Source organism: Fukomys damarensis, unplaced genomic scaffold (genome assembly GCF_012274545.1).
Source record: "Fukomys damarensis isolate Sample0158 unplaced genomic scaffold, DMR_v1.0_HiC HiC_scaffold_5, whole genome shotgun sequence".
In the NCBI taxonomy this organism is placed as follows: Eukaryota; Metazoa; Chordata; class Mammalia; order Rodentia; family Bathyergidae; genus Fukomys; species Fukomys damarensis.
This window is the reverse complement of record NW_022900917.1, coordinates 51,480,831-51,501,869: the sequence shown is the minus strand read 5'-3', so window position 1 is coordinate 51,501,869 and position 21,039 is coordinate 51,480,831. Positions and strand designations below refer to the sequence as shown.

Here is a 21,039-nt window from a genome sequence, read left to right as displayed (position 1 = left end):
TTTTTTTTTTTTTTTTTTTTTTTGTACCAGGGATTGAACTCAGGTCCTTGCACTTGCAAGGCAGGCCACCGAACCGCTGAGCTAAATCCCCGGCGCAACACTTCCATTCTTACATACTAGAAATAATAATCTTGTATCTTAATCCCCACCATCACAGGGTGATATAAAAATTTCAGCTGTCATCCCCCTGTTCTTTTACAGTTAAGGAAATTGAAGCTTAGCAAGATCAGGTGATTTGTTAAAATAATCCAGGTAGAATTTCAAGGGCATCTTTTTTCTCATTGAAATATTGATTCTCTCTTTTTTCTTTACTCACTGTCTCATTGTTATTTCAGCGATGTGAAAGTAATGTCAGTTTATTTATTTTCTTTTAAAATGATTAATTTTATTGGTACATTTAAAGCATACAATATAATGACACCCATCATTGGAAATTTGCACCTTTACATAATGCACCTTGGTTCTTATTTTTCCCCATTCCCCTGTTCTCGCTTCACCCCCTCCACCCCTCCCTCTCTACAAAGACTTTGTTTCCATATTTTTTCTTCTCATATTAATTCCACTCTCCTCTTTCTTTTCGCCTATCCCTCCTACTTCCCCTTCCCCTTTGCACCTTTTCTTCCTATTTCACATTATCTATTATATCTTTTAGTCCTTATTTACACTTTCATTTTCTCACACTAGAGAAACTATTTGGTATTTACACATATGTATCCCATTTATTTCAGTTAAGAGTGCCGCCTCAATATGCATGTTGTCTGGGTTTGCATGGTCTCCTGGAGCAGCTGTGGTATCAAGTTTGTCAGGATTCACTTTGGAACTAAAGGGTCAGGACAAAAAGGCTCAATGAAGGCTTTCAGTACAATCTTTCTAAGATCCTACCAAGAATAAACACAGCTTCTGACTCACCAGAAATGCAGAGGTGACAAACAGCCCGCCCTTTGTGGTCCACTATCTACCAGCTCTCCGTGCGTGAACTGCCTCACTGGGTAAGAAAATAATTACACCACTCACCTCCTCGTGTGGTCATAGGAAATAGGGGGAAATTGTGTGCATACACCTAGCCCGGGACTTGGTGTTTTATTTGGTGTCACCTCAACAAATACTTGAGATAAACAATTTAAAGCAGGAAAGGAATATTTCAGCTCATACTTTCAAATGTTTGGACCCCTGATCACTTGTTCCTGCTGCTTTGGGCATATGGTGAGGCAGAAAATCACAGTGGAAGCACACGGCAGAGAAAGTTGCTCACTTCATGGTAGCCAGGAAGTAAAGGGAAAAACAGGGAGGGTAGAGGGCTCAATATTCCCTTCAAGGGTATAGAATCAATGACCCAACTTCCTTCCACTAGGCATCAACTCCTGAATGTTCTGTAAGTCCTAATTCCAGAGTGTCATGACCAAGCTGTCAACATGTGGGACTTTGCTAGAAATTGGAGAGCCAAACTATAACATGTAGCTAGAGAAAGTACCCAATAAGCATGAGTGTAATTGTTCCTAGAACTCCTATGAGGCTGCTTTGGAGAAAGCAAAACCAACCAGATAGAAAAAAAATATACTCCATACAACACAACAGCTGTTAATCAAAGGTCCCACTCTGGTTCTCCTCAGTGGTAAAGGGGGGGGAGTAGCCATGGTCACAGCAGGTTAACTCTTCTATTCCTGTCAAATTTTCAAGCACTATATGCATACATCACAATAAAAATGATTGCTAGTATTTTTGTCTTTTGACAGTCTTAACAATGTAGTGTTTTTTAACAATAACCATCATGTAAAGAACTGCAGAGAGTTACTTTTCCTCCATAGCAGTTGTGTGTTTCACACTGTGTGAAGGATGGTCCTATTTCATCTTGGTAAAACATTAGTTATACCTGCACTTTAGCAGGGGATGTGATTAAGTGTACAGTGCATATAAAAGATATGAAAATTGTTAACAGTGTAGCATATTCTCAGGGTCAGATAATTTTTATTAAAGATAATCAAGATTGTGATATAAAAGGCTCCTTAAATGTGGAAGAATAATGCTTTTTATTATGTATTTATTTATTTATTTAGTACTGGGGATTGAACTCAGGTCAGGTCCTTGTGCTTGTGAAGCAGTGGCCGGAACCACTGAGCTAAATCCCTGGCCCAGAATAATGCTTTTTAAATGTAATACGTTTTAAAAATTTTCTTGCCTATCAAAACATGAAATGCTACCCTAACTTCCAAGAAGCAGATTCATCTTTTGTGTCAAATAGTACATCTATTGCCCTGAGGAATTTATACAGGTCATTCAATTCAGATAAGTTCAACTATCAAATTTGTGATTATATGCTTAGCAAAATGTTAAATATGTTTATCAAGGAAAGAAAAAAACTCAACTGATTATGAAATTTGTGATATTTAAGTTATCTAAAAAAGGAAAGTCAAATCTAATATTTTAATGATTTGAGAAAAGGATCAAAAACTCTGGAGTACTTTGTGCTTTTTTTCCTGTGCAGTGTGAAGTGTTGTTAGCAGACAAAAGTGTGTAAGTGGCTAATAAAAATAACATATATATTATCATACCCCTGTAGTTAATGTTTGTCCATATAAGAGAACCTAGAACTTTCAAACTAGACAAAAAAAAAAACTGAAATGGAAAAATAAAATGCAATATAAGACCAAAACCTGCTCTTAAAACATTCCCGTGTGCTTAAATAAGAGTTGGTAACGAATAATGAAGGAAGTGGGGTTTTGAAATAAAACTGGTCCCTTGTTCTTCTGAAAGGCATTTTAAACAAATTCTCCCATTAATCCATGCAAAGATAAGTTTATAATGCTCCATTTTAATGTTAATCTACTTGCAAAAATCAAGCAAATGGCAACTCAAAATTAGAATTATTTTATAATTAAGAAAATCAACTCTCCTCATATGGGCAAATCAACATAAAAAGCAATAATAATCCCTTGGTTGTATGAGGAAAACATTGAACGTTCCAAAAAATGGAAACCAATAGGTTCATTCAAGCACTGGATCAGAAATAGTTATGGAACCCACACTATGGCCTGTGCTCTGCTTTTTATCAGTAATATCTGCATGATGATATAGATGATGAAACCAAATATTGTGACTTATATTGAGATTATCTCCCAAAGGCCTTCTGCACTCATAGGCAGGGCTTTTGGAAGAGGACTGGATCATGGGGTTGCTGTAGCTGACCTACATTAGAAGCGTGGTGTCTGGTAAGAAGAGGAGGTCACTGGGGTCCTGGAAGTGTAATCTTCCTCCCAGGGTTTTCTCTTTGCACTCTGCTTCCTGACCACCGTGATGTGAGCAGCTTTCTCTGCCAGACCCTTCTACCATGCCTTAGAGCCAGCCAACGAGGTGAGCCAAAATAAACCTCGTTTTCATCTATTTATTTATTTATTTTTTTTGGTACCAGAGATCGAACTTGGGTCCTTCTGCTTGCCAGGCAGGCAGAGGAACCACTGAGTTAAATAACATCTTTTCCTTTAGTTACAAGTGTCAGATATTTTGTCCCAGGTAAGTAAAACATCAAATAAGCTCTCAAGAGTTTCTAAGTCCTCTTTTCTGTAAGCAGCTTTGGAGGCACAGAAAGAGAGAGCAAGAAACTTCCCTTAGCACACATAGGGTGTGTCCTGCATGATAATGCTCAAGGGTAAAATCCCAAAGACAAAAATCCTTGATGCATGATACATCTTTGTTACTGTTTAGGAGCACGAGGAATGAGCATTTGTTGGACCTGAAATGAGGTGAATTTGCAAAGAAAACGGAGCTCAGTTCCAGAGGGAGCACTACAGTAAGGACCAGAAACAGCAACCACACAGTTAGACAGGGCTTCCAAGTATATGACTGCACCAGTGAGAATGACTTTGCGTATTCCTTTTATTCATTCATTCATTCCTGGTCCTGAAAATTGAATCTAGAGCCTCCACTAAGCATGTGCTTTACCAGTGAGCTAACTCCCTAGTTCTAGGGTTTTGTTTTCATATATTGTGTATTTCTTTTTCTAGCTCCTACCTATTTTTCATCCAGGTTCTGTGTTGCTTTTCCCTACACACTTCAGGAAGCATTTTACTAACAATTTGGAGGTTGCAGCACATGATCAAGTTCGCTACTAGGACCTGGGAATTCTTCCTACAGCACACCTAGAATCTCTTTGTCCAAAGACAATTCTGTGTATATAACTGTAGTTTCTTTCCTCTATCTGTTTGCTGAGGACTATTTGATTAGAGGGAAAAAAGTTTCCTTGAAAAGCAACACCACAGTGGCCTTCCCAGATGTTTGCCTTTAGGACATGAAATGAGTTACACAAGTACAAGATGAAGAATTGCTGGCTAGAGACTAATGCTGCAAGAGACTCACTAAAAGGGATCAAAGAGTTAAAAGTAAACGTTATCAGCAGCCAGTAATGCCATACACCCTATCATAAAACATCCAGGAGAGGCAGAGAATAATTTGAAACATTCAGAAATTAATCTGCAAGCACAGGCTCTGGAATTCCGCCTTCCATTGCGGTCAACATTCCTTCAGATTATAACTTTTGTAAAGAAACTAATTTGATTTAAAAGTTGAAAAATAATGACCTTTGAGGAAAGGTAAAAGGAATTGGGTCTATTAGGTCCAGGTAAAACAGAACTTCAGGATTGAATTAATAAATGTCAAATACTTGAACAACTGTTCTCCAAGTATTCAGGAGCAGGCAAAGTAGGCTGAAACTGCAATAAGAGATTTTGGTTTAACTTTAATAAGGAACTTCCTGGAAGGAATGTAAACCTTTTACTTCAATTTAACTTAATATTACAAGGTTAATTAGACACAAACAGGCTACCAAAGAAAGTTGTGGGAATGTTGGCTCTTAGAAAACCACATATCTTAAATAGTTTAGGTTTACTCCTGCCTAGACTGAAGGCACTGAGTTGAGTAACTTCCGGTTTGCTGATACCATATCATTAAACTGACCTTATCCTTTTTTGACTTCTACCCTGCATGAATAAAGCAAACATTAATATGATCTATAGGACTGAAGAAAAAAAATACAAGTCCTAGATGTGTGTGAATCTTGAGTTTGATTATTAGCATACAAAGCACAAGTGTTATTTTAAAATTGGCTCCTTTCCTGAACACTATTAAGGAGAACTTTAATTTGAAATAAAATTTTATTATAGTACTAAAAGATAGCCCTAAATTATTAACATATGAGTCCATGGAACTGTGCCTCAATACCACATTGAAATAGTCGGTTTTGAGGGGGAAAAAAGCTTAATAATTAACTACAAGCAACATTTATTTTTTGCCTTATTAGGAATTTGTCAAAAAGTCATTTACTATATATGGTAAAAAATAAGAACAAAAAACTAGCCATTTTTTCACAGTGGTTTCATAGATTGTTCTCATATTCTGCAGTATGCAAAAAAGGATAATTTGTGAGAAAAAACAGACTGCTAATGTTGTATGTCTGATGAATTATGGCATAATTCTAAATAATTCTTCATTCTTTTTCATCTGTCAAAGTAGGTAAAATTATTTCTTTTTATTGCCCTTTTCCTATTTTTTTAAACAACGAAACAGGCCTCTGTGACATCCATTCCATTTTAAACTAACGCTTCCATTATTCCATATCTAAATGGGGCTGGCATCGTCACTCTGTCGTGTCCCAAAAGATCTTTAGCTCCCATCCACTGTTCCATACTGTATGCATTACATGAAATGAAATACCTCTAGATTTTGAAAATATTTATTTATAAAACAGCAATCAAATTGTCTGTAATGACATTTTCTGCTTGGCTTTGAAAGCTGCATTATTCAATATGCCAGTGGTCCTGTCCATAATGGCAACATATTAGAAATTCATGCTGTTCTAATATATCTGAATTCCCTGATGTAGGGCACTCCCTACGGGCCGCGAAGAACACTCCTACTTCCGTTTCGTGAGTCCTGTATGGCACCTACTGAAGTGATGGTTGTCAAAACAGTTGTACAGTGGCCTTTGAATGCGAAGTGTGCCATGACTGCTAAAAATGACAATCAATCTGAGTATATACATTATGCTTGCTTTTGTTGCTTGGAAAAAAAAGAAGGCATTTGGGAAATAAACCCTCCAATTTTATTGCCTTTTAACATCTTTTTTCCATTTTAAACTCCAGAACTGGAAATTTGAAGCATTCAAAGAAATTGAAATCTTCTTTGTTGCTTTTTTCATTGTAAATTTTCTAAAATGTGTCATTAGGAACCACACTCTACAAAAAGCCCAGGTTCTAAATGAATCCTTTCTATGAGGCCATTCTAAAACTTTGCACGGTTTTTCTGTGTATGAAAGAGCTTCTGTTGACTGCACAAAGAATGCACAAAGAACAAGCAATCGCCACATATAGGCCAGGCAGAGAGACTTGGATGACTTTATACAAGGTTGCATTTTCCCTTCCATCAATCCATGATTAAACCCAGCAGTGAATGTACTAGAGTGGGAAGAAAAAGAAGAGAGGCACTTGATTTCAGTTTGCGGGAATCAAAGGATTTTTCTTAAGCCATGAATATTTAATATGGGCATTTTCTCCCAAATGGTTTTCTAGTTTTTTTTTTTAACGACATGAAAATCCATACATAGCAACATCATTTACTTTTTAATGGTGGAATAACAACTTCCCCCTCAAAACAAATGATCTATTCAAGAGGTTCAAATATCTTCATTGCCAGTGTTAACACCGTCCCCCCTCAAAGCCTAATCAACAGCAAGAAAAACTAAGTAACTAACATGACAGGTCCAGTGAGTCGTGAAGGCTGCACCAGGATCCTGTGGACCAATGGAGAATGAATCAGGAAAACACAATGCCCGGGAGAGAACACTGTAGAAATCAGCCAGTCTTATGCTTGTGAAGCAGGCGTGGTGCCACTGAGCTACATCCCCTGCCCCCAGGAAAGCTTTTATAAGAAATGAAAAACAATTAGACACAAGAGTAAGATTGTTCTGGCTGATTCCTGGCCTCTCCCACCTGAACAGGGCTAAGTTTGGATCTGCTGAGCAAGTCCAACGCCGCGGGTGTGGACAGGGTGCCTGATTGGCCCAGGGCTGACGCACTTACCTAATGCTTTTATTCTAGCACTTTTCTAACCAGACTCCACCCAGAAAAGTGCAGACAGATCAATTACCCATTATCAAAATAACTCAAGAGAATTTTGAGAAGTTAGATCCCTTGCATATTGGGTCATGAATGACTGTTGAACTTGGACCTAGAGAATAAGAACTAATTGGCACTTATTCAACAGTATGTACATGTAGAAATTCTACTCTGGTTTATGGTCTGTTCTTGGAAAAGAGAAAATTTAAGAAAATGGAATATTTTTAAAGTGCCAGGAATATAACTTGTCGCTAGTCTCTTAACTAACTATTGGATAAGGAGTGCCAAGCAATCATAAAAACCATACAGGCAAGAATATACAAAACTCTGGGAAATTTGGGAAGAAAGAACTTTTACTCTGTATTCTGCACCCAATATATATCTATTATACATTTCAGAAGGCAATATAGCTATCCCAGTCTACAGAATGCTTTTAATCAGAAAACTTTTATCATTAGTGGAACTAACACCTACTGTGTGCCAAACACTGCATTAAAAATGTTAACATCATTAATACCATGACATTATGGAATTAAATGTCTTATAGCATTTAAATTTATTTTTTTAAGTGATGGTGTCTCATTATATTGCCTGAGGTGGCCTCAAACTCCTGGGCACAAGCAATATCCTGCCTCAGTGTCCCAAGTAGCTGGGACTACAGGTGTATGCCACCACAATGAGTTTTATTCATTTTATAGATAAGAAAAGTGAGGAATAGAAAAGTTGTGCAAACAGCTGGTAAGTAGCAACATCAGGATTTAGGCTGAGGCAGTCTGGCTCAAAGATGTTGATTTTAATCACAGTGATATATGAGTACATTCAATAAAAAGTAAAGATCTCATTGGTTAACAATAAGCTCATGGCTGTCTCTTCTTACAGATGTGAAGATTGAGGATTAAAGTATAAACAATTGGAAAAGTCTTCTAGATGCATTTTAACATCTACAAAAGAGTTATAAAGGCTTGTTTTTCCTGCTTTATTTAACCTACACTCATAGAATACTTCCTATATTGCCACTGGTCTAAACAATTTTTCAAATTCTTTTAACCCCAATGAAGTAAAGGTTATTATCCCTATTTTTCCAGATAATAATGTTCATGTATTTACTGGCTGAGTCATTCAGTAATCAGTTAGCCATGCTGAACCTCTCCATTTTTTCACTTGTAACACTGGGATACTAGTAGTTCATTCATATGCTGATTTTGAATTATGGACTAAATATTTATTCATATTTAACATATTAGACATTTGTGAGAAACATTTATAATCAGTGAAACATTACTTATGTTGCCAGTGGGCGTACAAAACAAAGGTGTAAATTTATCTTTAAAACAAAATGTCACTAAAGAGTATATATTGTGTACAATAACATACTAAGCAGTAACACATATAACATAATAATAGAGTGTTTTATAATCACAATAACATCTAAATATGTACAGCTAAAATGTTTTCATCTCTTTGATCCATTCAAATACTAAACTTGTATAATGTTAAAATACTAACAAGGGTGTAATTATAATCCTAACAGCATGAAGTTACTGGAAAATAAAATTAAAGATAGTTGATCCTATATATAAATCTGTCCAATGTGTTTTATTCTCATGGGATTTCATAATTAACAGTAAATTCCTTATGTAGAAGCTATAATTGTTAGATTCATTAATTGTTCTGTACTATAGGTGACCTTGAAAAAGACCTCAGAAGGTAATTTCTAGGTGGATAGTGTTTTCACCTATTTCTATATCTATTGCTTTCCTGTCTATATGAACATTGATAACCCAAACTGTGCATATTTATAAATGTATTTCAACACCTGACAAACCTAGACTGGTGGTATAGCTGAGTGGAAGATCACCTGCCTAGTATCCACAAGGTGCTGGGTTTGAGCTGGGGATAATGTGACATCAGCTTAATGCCTCATCTATGTATTTTTGTTGTCATCACCCTGGTATAGTTCATCTAAATCTCTTACATAAGTTCGGACAACAGGACTGCTGGGGCTATCCACACCTCCAGTTTTTTACTACTAATGTCTATCCAGGGTCCTAATGTCAGAAGGGTTTCCCTACAACCCTGCTTTCAAAATGCTTTTGCCTTGAGTGTTTTGAGTTTTACCAATGATTTCCTACAGTCTATCCTCATGCAGCGCACAGTATTTTGATTGGTTTCTGAAGCCTCTGATCAAATTTCCCAATTTAAGATACCAAATCTGATTTCTGAAAGCTCTCCAACATGCCTTTTCTTTCTTCTCTATTTATCCAACATAAAACCACTTTTCCAGCTCTGTCTGCAGGACTACTTTTTCCATTAAATTTTATTTCCAAACTAGATAGAATGCTATAATCCTTCCAATTAAGAACTGCTTCTAACATCATGATCAGTACAAGTAAATTCATAGCTTCTTTTGGTCTCTAATTGCTTCATGCTTTTCTCTAATTTTCATAACTATTAATGTTTTCTCTGTAGTTTATAATCCCCTAAAGGACAGTAACTACATCTTATCAATTATTTGAGCGCTTTCAAACAGTTAGTCCAGGCTGCGGGTGCACCTTAGTGGTACAGGGCTCATCCAGCATATCAATGATCTGGGTTCAATCCCCAACACCACAAAACATTAACGATGAATAAAATTAAATTAAATCTTCTATGCACAATTCTAGTGAGGGTTGCCCTGACTTGCCCATGAAAGATAATGTTTGGATTGAAGCACTGTTTAAATTCGCAATTTTTCATAGCTATATATTCCAGATGAAAGGAGAAGAGAAAGAAAAAAGAGGGAGAAATAAGAAAGAAAAAAAGGGAGAAGGATAAAAGCAACATAAGCAGTTACAAAAACACAGGGTCCTCTCAGTCTTATTTACACTTTGAAAATCTGTGTTCCCACAAATTGGAGGGTCTAGAAGAAATGGATAGATTCTGAGACACATGACTTACCAAAATGGAGCCAAGAAGATATAGAAATCTAATAACAAGTAATGAAATTGAGGCAGTAATAAAAACACTACCAATTAAGAAAAGCCTAGGGCCCAAAAGATTCACCACTGAATTTTATAAGAACTTCAGGAAAGAACTAATGCAAATACTTCTCAAACTCTTCCACAAAATCAAAAGGGAAGGAAGAGTGCAAAACTCATTTTTGAAGCTAGCATTGCCCTGATAGCAAAACCAGACATGAATTTAACAACAACAACAAACTACAAATCAATTTCCTTAATGAATGCAGATGCAAAAATCCTCAACAAGATACTTTCAAGCAGAGTACAACTAATGGACAAAAGGGTTTCATCCCAGAGACACAAGGATAGTTCAACATTTGTAAATCAATAAATGTTATATATCACAAAACTGAAGTAAATATGAAAATCACATGGTCATCTGCATAGATGTAAAGGAAGCCATTGAAAAAAATCCAACATACATTCACGACTAAAACCCTTGAGGAAAACTTGTACAGAAGGACTTTATATTAAAATGATAAAAGCCATTGCCAATCTCACTGCCAAAAATTACATGAAATGGGGAAAAACTGAAAGCATTCCTCTAAAACCAGGAACAAGACAAAGTTATCTACTCTCACACTCCTCTTCAATATAGTACTCAAATCCTTAGCCAGTGCAGTTAGGCAAGAAAAAATGGATGTAAATAGAAAAGGAAGAAGTCAAAATAACCTTATTTCTAGGTGACATGGTCATTTCCATAAAGGATCCCCAAAATTTTACCAGAAGACTCTTAGAACTAATAAATTGAGCAAAGTGGCCCTATGAAAAATAAACACACAAAAATTAATAATGTTTTTACACTGCAAGAAAGAAGAGAAATCACTGAGAAATGAGAAAAATAATCCCATTCACAGTAGCTTTAAAAATAATTATATTATCTAAGAATTATCATAAGAAAGTGAAAGACTACTACATCTAAACTTTTCTTTGAAAAAAAGAGATTGAAGAGGACATTAGAAAATATTTTGAAATATCTTCAAAATGTTCATATGACCAAAAATAATTCATAGATTTAAGGAAATCTCCACAAAAATACATTTAGCATTTTCCCCAAAACTAGGGCAAATAATTCTAAAATTTATATAAAATCAGAAGAGACTCAAAATAATCAAAGCAATCCTGGGTAACAAGAGTAAAGCAGGAGGCAATACAACCCTAGACTTCAAATTATACCGCAAAGCTACAGTAGTAAAAGCAGCATGGTACTAGCACAGAAAACAGACATATGAGTAATGAAATAAAATAGAGAATACAGAAACAACTCCAAGGACCTCCACCCATTTTTTTTTGTTTGTCTGTTTGTTTGTTTTTTTGAGACAGGGTCTCACTATGTAGTTGAGACTGACCTGGAACTCACTACGTAGCCCAGGCTGGTCTGGAACTTGCAGCGATCCTCTTGCCTCAGACTCCTGAGTGCTGGGATTACAGGCGTGCGCCACCACGCCTGGCACCCATTTGTTTTTTGACAGAGGGGCTAAAAATATATACTATAAAAAATATTCTCTTTAACAAAAAGTGCTGGAAAAATAGTTATCCACATGCAGAAGAATGAATTTTTTTTTTTTTTTTGGGTACTGGTGATTGAACTCAGGTCCTTGCTCTTGCAAGGCAGGCCACTGAACCACTGAGCTAAATCCCCGGCCCCAGAAGAATGAATCTTGATCCATATCTCTTACCCTGTAGTAAAATCAAATCAAAATGAATCAAAGCCCTATATATAACAACAGAAAAACTATATCTGCTGGAAAAGAGAATAGGTCAAACTCTTTACAACACAGGCATAGCTAAGGACTTGCTAAACAGAACCTCCATTGCGCAAGAGATAACATCAAGAATCAACAACTGGGAGTATATCAAATTAAAAAGCTTCGGCACAACAAAGGAAACAACCAACAGATGAATCGATAACCTGCAGAAAAGGAAAAAATGTTGATAGCTTCTCTTCAGATAGCGGACTAATATTTAGAATATAGAAATAACTCAAAAAATTAGACCCTCCAAGATAAAAGTCCCAAATCACAAAATGGGAAAGTGAAATCAATGAATAATTCTCAGTAGAAGAAATACAAATAGCAATACATATATGAACATCTTTATTTTTAGGGAAATGTAAAACAAAACAATACTGAGATTCCACCTTACTCCAATAAGAATGGCAATTATCACAGGCTCAAAAAACAAATGCTGGTGAGGTATGTGGAACAGGCACCCTTCTACACTGTTAGTGGGCCTACAATCACTTTGGAAATCAGCTACTAAAAATAGCTATACCGCTCCTGAGTATCTTCTCCCAAAAGCTAAAGTCATCATACTACACTGATACATACATACCCATGTTTATAGCAGTACAACTTGCCATTAACTAAATCATGGAAGTGGCCCATAATATCATCAACAGAAACATGAATTAAAAATGCATGCATGTGAGTATGTGTGTGTATCAGCCATAAAGAAAGTTAAATTTGAATCATTTGTTAGAAAATGGATGGATCTTGAAACCATAAAACTTAGAAAATTACATCAGTCACAGAAGATTAAATTTTACATGATTTTAAAGACATGTTTTTTAAAATAAAATGGAGTACTACTCAGTCATAGATAACAAGAAACTAGAGCCAATTACAGCTAAATGAATGGACATGAGGCCATAGTATGACGTGAAATAAATAGGACACACGAGTGCAAATATCAAAGAGTTTCTCTGGTGTGAGAAACTGGAAGTGTTAAAATAGATTAAAATGTATAATAGATAATGTGAAATAAGAAGAAAAGGTGCAGGACCAGAGATTTATCTCAGTGGTGCCGTCACCTGCCTCATAAGCACAAGATCCTAATTTTGATCCCTGGCACCAAAAGAAAAGAAGAAAGAAGAAAGAAGAAGAAGAAGAGGAAGAGGAAGAGGAAGAGGAAGAGGAAGAGGAAGAGGAGGAGGAGGAGGAGGAAGGGGAGGAGGAGGAGGAGGAAGAAGAAGAAGCAGAAGAGGAAAAGAAGAAGAAGCAGAAGAAGAAGAAGAAGAAGAAGAAGAAGAAGAAGAAGAAGAAGAAGAAGAAGAAGAAGAAGAAGAAGAAGAAGAAGAAGAGGTGAAAAGGGGGAAGTGGGAGGGCTAGGGGAAAGAATAGAATGTAAAGGAACAAACATGCAAAAAGCAAAAAACGGAAACAAAGTCATTGTAAATAGGGAGAGCTAGAGGGATTGATGAGAGAGACCTAAAATACAAAAAATGAAAAAAGCAAACTTAAAGAGCTATCATAAGAAATAGGAAGCAAACTCTAGATATAGGAAGGGGATACTAGGGGAAGGCAGGGGAAGTAAAAATTATCAAGATTTGATAGGACTGTGTATGTCAAATGTCCAACCAGAATATAATCACTACATGCCACAAACATACTGATAAAAATTTAAAGTTCAAACAATTTAAAATTTTATGACATGCTACATACATGCTGAGGACAATACATGCTGTGGACTGACAGTCTGCTCACACAGTGGTTCAAAACAAAAACTAAAGAGGCTCTTGTGTGTCTCAAAGGCCTGGGTAGATAAAAGATAGCGCCTGTTTCTCCCAATTTAGTAAGATTCCTGTTGTAACTTTAGAGTGTATCAAACTCCAGCTGCTGGAACTCAGCCAGAGACCCAAGTCTTGAAACAGGAACAAAATGAATTTCCAAATCTACTTTCCCCAAGATTATGCTGTTTAAAAAATAGGTCTAAAACAGATTGAATGCTACATGCAACATCATTTGTTAGACCAATACAGTCCAAAGCAGTAGCCAGCAGGCCCAAGCAGCTACTTATGTATCAAGTACTTCAAATTAAATGAAATAAAAACTTTGCCTTTCAGTGCTGCCATACAATAGCCAGCGACTGTTATTGGAAAGCACAGATTACACAGCAGCTTTGGCGTCACACAAAGTCCTGTGGACAAGATGAAGCTTCTCCACATCCTCCCCAACGTCGCCAATGGCAGGAGTAGCTTATTGTTAATTTCATTAAATGCAAGGAGCAGCACTGTGAGTGGGCAGAGTAGATGTCCGGTTCCAGAGTGTGGTTTGAGAGGTACTGGGCAGGCCTGCCATTCTACGAATAACCCTCAGACTTACCTTCAACATCTAGAATGGCAAGTTAGAGCTTCATTCCTTTAGTTTAGAGTCCAAGCCTTAGACCCAGTTGTGGATTTGTCTCCCCTCTACCGTTTTTATGCTCAGGAGCATAAAATGTCAGTAGGAAGCAGTTCCACTTTATAGTGGAAAAAGGCTTTGGGGATGTAAAACTCATCCCTCCTGCAACCCAGCTCCCATTCCCTCCACAAGGAGAGGACAAACTGACGTGCTCTACACTGTGTCCTTCCTCTCCTTTCCAGGGAACAGGGACCCCTTTAAGCAAGAGTTGCAAACCCAAATGGACGAGGGACCTGGCCTGAAGGCATAGTTCTAACAAGGAAAAGGCTATAACTTTCCAAGATCACTACACTGCAGTACAACACGTTTCAGACTTACACATTTGGCATGTTTGTGAAAAAAATCAATTTCATCTATTTTATGAATTCATATAAATATTTATATGCCACATCTATACAGATAGAATATAGTCTAAAACAAATAAGCAGCAGTGAATTCTATACCATGGCAAGTGTTGCAAATGAGTTTTCCTCTATTATCTCCCAGATGGGTGCTAGATTGTAAGAGTTTCATTCCTCAAAGAAACTACTTTCGGCTTTCTTTCCAGTCTTCTTTTATCTGCCCCCTCTCCCTTCTGTTCATGATTAACTGGGAAACCATTTTATGAAGTCACTCAAATTAGAGATCCATCTCCAAATGATTTAGATAAGTGGTGTTCTGAAATACCTTTTTTTTAAAAAATGAGGAACATTGTAATATGAGCAAGTTATTTGTTCATTATGATCACAGCAGCACTATTCAGTGATGAAAATAATCAGAGAATTTGACTTTAAAGTGATTGAATATTGAAAATCAAAGAGCACTAATTAAAAATCACTGTTAACCAGGGAGAATTTTATGTCACAGAAGCTCTGCCTTAGACCGCAATGGTACTGATAGCTAGTTTTTCATTCCTTGGAATACAGACAGATAAGTTATTAAGTTAAGGTGACATAAAAATCAGGAGAGCTTTACAACAAGCCAATCTTTCTTAGTTATGGAATGCTCACTAAAAATATAGACTTCTTAGATTCTCTGGGTAGGGCCTGGGAATCTGATGTTTTGCTGGTTTTCTGAGTGATTAACATTTCCATTAAATTTGAAAAGTTTCAACTGTTAAACAATTCATAAATACAAAACGTCCCATTCAACTGAAACGTCTTAACAAAGATGAATTTTGATCAAAAGAACCATAATTTCAAAATACAAGTAAAAACTGTCTTCTCGCTATCTTAAGATATAAATGTGTGGAATTTGAGAGTGGAAAATTGTGGGGAAATGAAGACTGATGGCAGTTCTTATTGAGAAGCAGTGGGGATCTTACTTGTGTGGAGGAATCCAACCCAAGATGGGAAGTGGCCTCATTTAGAATCACTTTTTATCTGACAGCTGGTGAACCGTTTGTGTGACAGTGCATTCAATGTCAAGCAGTATTTAGTGCTTTGGGTTACGAATATCAGTGATTACAAAAGTAATTAACTGATTTTTGCCTTATGTAAAAAATGGGAAATTGCTATACAAATCTAAAAGATTTATGGAAAATATTTTAGGTAAAAATCTCTCCATAATTTCGCTATGCTATCATCACAATGTAAAAGTCCTTGCCTAAATTCTGGCCTTTACTTTGCGACTCCCTGCCACAGAGAGGCGAGCATATTCTTACCACAGACATGGAGTTAGACAGCAGGGTTCCATCCTGGCCCAGCATGTTGGAGACGGTTATCTCTGGTAGGTCCATGTTTTGTGGGTGGAACGGTAACAGGCCATTGTGGTTCATGGGGTGGCACAGAGAGTGGTAGCCAGATTCGACTTCATTCAGGTGCACCAGCGAGTGGTCGGGGAGGGAAGGAGGAGTGATGGGTGGAATGTTGAAGTCTTCACTTTCTAGACTTGGCCCAGGGTAGGGCTGTAAAAAGATAAGTGACATTGTCGAAAGTTATCACCCTCTTGTTCTTCCTCACCAGGAACAGACACACCACGCTTGGATATGATCCCAAGCAGCATAATGGATTAGCAAGATGTTTCACATGTTCAAATTACCCTACTGACATTTATTTCACTATTACGCGTGGAAGAAAATTGCCTCGAAAGCGTATTGACTTCTGGTATAAAAGACTGCTTCCTTTAGGCAGGTTTATTTTTCCAGGAAGCTGAACTCAAACAAATTTCAAAGGTCCCATTAAAAATTTCCAGAGTTTTAATCTAGCTGAATACCTTTTTCATGGGAATTGTGCAGAAAGGAGGCAATTTATAAAATTAATGTATGATCAAACATGTTTCATAAGGCTCCCTATTGCTTGGATTATGGGATATAATAAAAATGAATTCCAGAAGCCTGGGCAATTGCCTTTGGGCTTGAAAAGTTACTTGTTCATAATGGACAAAAGAAAAGATGTTAGAAAAGAAGTAATTTAAACATGCTGCATAAGTGTGACAAACTGGAGGTTTGATAAATTTTTCAGATTCTATTAGAAACTAATTATATCCCAAAGATTTTATCATCAAAAGCAAAGATTGCTTTCATGATTTTTAGTAACATTTATTTGATTTTCCCTAAAAGCTGATAAATAATATTGCAAATATTTAACTTTCACTTTAATCCACCATGAAAAGCAAAATACTATTATTATAATACTAATTCTGAATAAAAGTTAAGAGCAAAATGAATACTATTAACACACATGGGCATTTTCTTTTACAAACTAGTTTAGATAAAGAAGGCAGGAAAGATTACATGAAAACTCGACTGTTTAAAAAAAGAATGCAGTAAGTGTTAGAAAGTATAAGGAAGAGCTGAATAAAGAAACATTGTTACCAACTTGTATCAATACACAGCTATATTTAGCAGTCTTTTATAAAGCAGGTGTCATAATATGAAAGGGAACATTTTGGTCCAGATAATTCTTGCAAGCCTATCTTTCAAAATAAGAGCTCCTTCATGGTATCTGCACACATGGGTAACAAGGACCCCCTTGTCTAACAGCACAACGCATGCTGAAGTATGCAAGATTTAAAACTAGGAGGCAAAGGGTAGGAGCCAAAGAAAGTAGTGTAAGGTATTCGTTGGGTGTTCAGCCAATAAGCTTCATGATCCTGTGTCCAAGTGCCTGGGGTTATTTTTTCCAGATGGTGTCTGTTTGTCTAACAGAAAGAAAGTCATCAAGTTGCACTTGCTAAATGTTGAACAAGTTTTGACAAATTTGTTTAGGCGCTGTCAGAAGACAAGATTAAATGAAGAGCTACTTGGAACATCTGGAATTCAGACCTAGCCACGGAGGAGGGGCAGATGTGTGTTAGCATCTCAGGGTGAAGGGTTGATTGATTACAGCAGATAATTTTTCTTAAATATCTAGTATTCTGGTAAGAAAAAAAAAGTTCAATCATCTGTAACCAAAGTCTTCTGTTAACAGTATATATTTTTTGTCTGAAAAATATATTAGTGATATAAATTTGATTAAATTATCACATACCTGATATATTTTATGCCCTGAGTCTACAGTGCTAAACCTTCAGTTCCTTCTGCAAGTATAAAAGATGCACAGTGGGGAGGTAGACGAGAAAGCATACTTAATAATACCTATTTCATATAAAGTACTTTATAGAGTTCCTTGACTATGTCGCTTTCATTTAAACATTATAATAATAATTTGCATAGTGATCACTGCCCCATTTTTTTTGAAAAGAAGTTGAGGCTCAAAGGTTAAACAACTTGTTCAGCTTTGCTTGGCTTGTATTTTTTTTATTAAGTTTATTGGTACTTCTTAGGTATATAATAAAGTTACATTCATCATTGAGATCTTGTACCTTCACATGACAGATCTTGGTTCTTAGTTTTTCACCATTCTCCCACCCTTCCTTTACCCCCTCTACCATTCCCTATTTACAAAGACTTTATTTCCATACTTTTCTTTTCTCATATTTTTTCTTTTCTCTTCTTTCCTTTCCCCTACTCTTTCCACTTCCCCTATTCCTTTATCCTCTTTCACATTGTCAGTTATATAATTTGAACCTTACTTACACTTTTAGATTTTCACACCAGAGAAACTATTTGGTATTTACACGTGTCTTATTTATTTCACTTAAGAGTATGGCCTCAGTGTGCATCCATTTAGCTACAAATGACTCTAGTTTCTCATTCTTTATGGCTGAGTAGTGCTCCATTTTATAAAACATAACAAAACAAAGCACACATGTTTATCCAGTCTCCAGTAGATGGGCAATTCAGCTGTTTCCAAGTTTTAACTATTATGAACTGTACCGCTATAAACATGGGTGCATATATATATCATGGCAGTATGATTCCCTTCTTTTGAGATACCCAGCATAGGGATTGCTGGGTCAAATGGGACTTCTAATCCTAGTTGTTTGAGGTATCTTCATATTGATTTCCACAGTGGTTGCCCCAGTCTGCACTCCCACCAACAATGGAGAAGCGTTCATTTCTCCCCACAACCCTACCAGCATTTGTTACTGGTTAATTTCATGATAGCAGCCAAACTTTCTGGGGTGTAAGTTAGGTCTGTTTATTTCAGATCCCCATTTTTGTGGCCGGGGATTTATCTCAGTGGTTCCACTGCCTGCCTCAGAAGTGCAAGGGCCTGAGTTCAATCCCTGATACCAAAAACAAATAAACAAACAAATCCAGATGCCCATCTTTATATTTGGGAGTCTGATATTTTGTAGTTCCTTTTTTTTTTTTTTTTTGAGACAGGGTCTCACTATGTAGTTGAGACTGACCTGGAACACACTATGTAGCTCAGGCTGGTCTCAAACTCACAGCAACCCTCCTGCCTTAGCCTCCCGAGTGCTGGGATTACAGGAGTATGCCACAACGCTCAGCACTATTAGTTCTTCTCTAAATGTTTTGTAGAACTCAGCAGTGAATCAGGACCTGGGCTTTTCTTTGTTGGTAATTTTTTAATTGTTTTAAATTTCACTGATTATAATTGGGGTGTTTAGAATTTTTTATTTTCTTCGTTCAACTTTGGTGATTCATATTTATCTATAAATCTGTCCATTTCTTCTTCATTTTCCATTTTTAGAGTACAGGTTCTCAAAGTAGGTATTGATGACCCTCTGGTTTTCTGCTGGATCTGTTTTCACTTGGCTTGTAGATGACTAACTAAGTACACTGGTGAGAAAGATGGATATATGATGGATGAAGGTGTTTTGTGGTGTTGGAAGGTTGAACCCAGGGCCTTGGCAACAGGCTACATTCTCAGCTGTCATTTATTGTTTATTTTGAGATAATCTTACTAAATCACTAAGTTACTCGGGCTGGGTTCAAATTTGAGATCCTCCTGCCTCAGCTTCTCAGAGAGCTTGTATTACAGCTATGAATACCATGTCAAGCTGCAAGAAGGCATTCTTTATTGCTGGAATATTTACATGAGCAGTACAATTGTCACTATTTTATTGGGTTGGATGACACAAAATTGCTATTATGCACTGTCTTTGTTAAACAATATTTCATAATTTAAGAATTAATATTAGCACTAGTAACAGGGGTTTCCTTGTAGCAAATTCTACCCCAATATCCACCAACCAAAATTCATTACATGAGCACAAGAATTCAAAATTTATTTTTGTCAACCCTGCAAGTGCTAATTTTTTGGTATGTAGCTTTTAAGAAATTAATCAGTACTTATTTGAAACCTTACTATATAAGGTACAAGTAATGGAAAGAAAGTAGAAAGCTGCTTTTAATTTTAAAATGCCATTAGATCTCTGAAAATCCTGAGGGATATTCTACCCAGAGTATCTCATGACCTTATATTCTAGAGTTTCTTCACTTGTTAAATCTTAATTTGTGGTATTGTAGAGGAAGGTTTACTTGATATCACTTTACATTCAGTGTTAACAATTGTAGTGCAATTGAACTAAGCTACATGGTTTATTTTCATGTAATTACACATTAATGTTATTTAATCCAGGCAATTATACACCAAAAACACAGATTCTACAACTTAACTGGTAATGGGCAGTTATGTGGTCAAGAATTTTAACAACGTAAAGTTACTGAGTAGTTTCTGTTCTTTACATTACAAATCATGATAGGGTTATTTGCTATTACAGTGTAATTTATGCCATATAAAGTACTATAGTAACTGTATAAATGTCAAAATGTCCTAGAATCTTTAAAAAGTTCAATGCCAAACTAATTAGTTTTAAAATGTAGAAATAAATTAGCTAATTTCCTAACTTTAACTTCTACTATGTCTTTTATTTTGATTTTTGAAAACTGCATAAGAATGTGTTTATTAAATAGTTAACTTTTATATGATAGACAATTTGAAGTCAGGAGGATATAACAGAACAAGATATGATTTGTTATTTTCTCTTACTTCCATGAGCCACTTGGTTGAAGTTGTGTTAAAAGTTTGTTGAATGAATAAACAAAATAATTACTAAATGTACCGCATTGAGTCTTTAAAGGCGTAAGGTTTGTGAATATCCCATTTTTATTGCATGGATTTCTTTTTTTTTTTTATTGAGTTTATTGGTACATTTAGGGATACAGTACAGTTACATTCATTGTTGGGATCATGTACCTTTACATGGCAAGTCTTGATTCTCATTTTTTTCCCCTTACCTCTGCCCTCCCTTCACCCCCTCCTCCCCTCCCCATCTACAAACACTTTATTTTCATCTTTTCATTCTCTCACATTTTTTTCTTTTCCCTTTTTGTTCTTCCCCTACGTATCACACCTTCCCTACACCTTTAGCTCCTTTCCTCCCATTTCTAAATGTCAGTAATCTTATTAGAATCTTATGCAT

The 21,039-nt window shown here is 36.3% G+C and overlaps 1 protein-coding gene across 1 annotated transcript in view; it reads right to left on the bottom strand.

The window, feature by feature from the left end:
• Nucleotides 1-21,039, bottom strand: part of Tox (thymocyte selection associated high mobility group box) — a 308,403-nt gene that overhangs the window by 108,713 nt on the left and 178,651 nt on the right. The window contains exon 3 of the mRNA XM_010640588.3: nt 15,926-16,168. Coding sequence (XP_010638890.1) covers nt 15,926-16,168 — 243 coding nt within the window. The remainder of the gene's footprint in view (nt 1-15,925; nt 16,169-21,039) is intronic.